Below are 1,870 nucleotides of genomic sequence, written 5' to 3' on the forward strand. Positions count from 1 at the left end.
ACACGCGTCATCCGGTGTATACTACACCAAGAATATATATATATATATATATATATATATATATATATATATATATATATATATATATATATATATATATATATATATATATATATATATATATATATAAATATATATATATATATATATATATATATATATATATATATATATATATATATATATATATATATATATTTATATATATATATATATATATATATATATATATATATATATGGAAGAACTCGACAACATATTGAGAAGTTTACACGGAGAAAAACAAATGAATTTGTGTTCATAATCTTAAGTGTTCCACTTCTATTTTAAGGTAGTTCCAAACCTATTTTAGGGGTGTGTTCCACACCTAATTTAGGGGTGTTCTACGCCTACTTTATGGGTGTTCCACGCCTGTTTTAGGGGTGTTCCACGCCTACTTTATGGGTGTTCCACGCCTGTTTTAGGGGTGTTCCATGTCTACTTTAGGGGTGTTCCACGCCTGTTTTAGGGGTGTTCCACGTCTACTTTAGGGGTGTTCCACGCCTGTCTTAGGAGCGTTCCACGCCTACCTTAGAGGTGTTCTACGCCTACCTTTCATCGAGATAAAGTGTATACGGTAATGTTCGCCGTAGGTAAATGTTGAACAACGTTGCACGTTGGTTCTGCCAGGTAGTTCACTTCAGTTTTCATACATAGTAGGCTTAAGCTTGAACTTCAGGCTTCGCGTGCTCCGCTGTGTCACAGGAGGCTTGCGATGAATTTCAGGAAAACCTTAATCCGGTTGTGCTGACGAATGTTGATGAGTTAGTATGCTAATCCCTTGTGCCTCGCGGCTCTGGATGATATATCTGTATAGTTCGTATAGTTATAGAAGCGCAGTGTTGTGAGTGTGGCGCAGTGGAGGTACCCAAGTCCCACACCTCGCCAGCGCTGGTACCCAAGTCCTACACCTCGCCAGCGCTGGTACCCAAGTCCCACACCTCGCCAGCGCCGGTACCCAAGTCCCACACCACGCCAGCGCCGGTACCCAAGTCCCACACCTCGCCAGCGCTGGTACCCAAGTCCTACACCTCGCCAGCGCTGGTACCCAAGTCCCACACTTCGCCAGTGCTGGTACCCAAGTCCCACACCTCGCCAGCGCCGGTACCCAAGTCCCACGCCTCGCCAGCGCTGGTACCCAAGTCCCACACCTCGCCAGCGCTGGTACCCAAGTCCCACACCTCGCCAGCGCCGGTACCCAAGTCCCACACCTCGCCAGCGCTGGTACCCAAGTCCCACGCCTCGCCAGCGCTGGTACCCAAGTCCCACACCTCGCCAGCGCTGATACCCAAGTCCCACACCTCGCCAGCGCCGGTACCCAAGTCCCACACCTCGCCAGCGCTGATACCCAAGTCCCACACCTCGCCAGCGCTGGTACCCAAGTCCTACACCTCGCCAGCGCTGGTACCCAAGTCCTACACCTCGCCAGCGCTGGTGCCCAAGTCCTACACCTGCTCCCACAAGCAGACATAAACTAGATATCTATTATATAGATATCTAGTTTAAGCTTCCAAGTTGTATTTCCATTCAAAACATTAATAACAAACCCAGTGTGGCCTCGTGGTCTCCCCCGGAGGTGGACAGAAGGACCCGGTGAAGGCAGCGATTCAGTCCTGGACAATTATTGTTTTGACAGTTGCCAAATTGTCCAGTGTTGCCAGCACGTTTGTTTATGTTTCCCCCTCGACTGTTGCCAGATGGCTGGCCACGGCGGCACCTGGCCTCGTGGACACCAGCTGGCCTCATGGACACCAGCTGGCCTCGTGGACAGCTGGCCTCGTGGACACCAGCTGGCCACGGCGGCACCTGGCCTCGTGGACACCAGCTGGCC

General features: G+C 48.8%; 1 protein-coding gene across 1 annotated transcript; it reads left to right on the plus strand.

The window, feature by feature from the left end:
* Positions 1 to 619: 619 nt before the first annotated feature.
* LOC138351283 (uncharacterized) lies at positions 620 to 1,512 on the plus strand. Its single transcript, XM_069302915.1, has 2 exons — positions 620 to 632; positions 899 to 1,512. The coding sequence occupies exons 1-2, from the start codon at positions 620 to 622 to the stop codon at positions 1,510 to 1,512; spliced, it is 627 nt and encodes a 208-aa protein (XP_069159016.1).
* The last annotated feature ends 358 nt before the right edge of the window (positions 1,513 to 1,870 follow it).

This window comes from Procambarus clarkii, chromosome 49 (genome assembly GCF_040958095.1).
Source record: "Procambarus clarkii isolate CNS0578487 chromosome 49, FALCON_Pclarkii_2.0, whole genome shotgun sequence".
Taxonomy (NCBI): domain Eukaryota; kingdom Metazoa; phylum Arthropoda; class Malacostraca; order Decapoda; family Cambaridae; genus Procambarus; species Procambarus clarkii.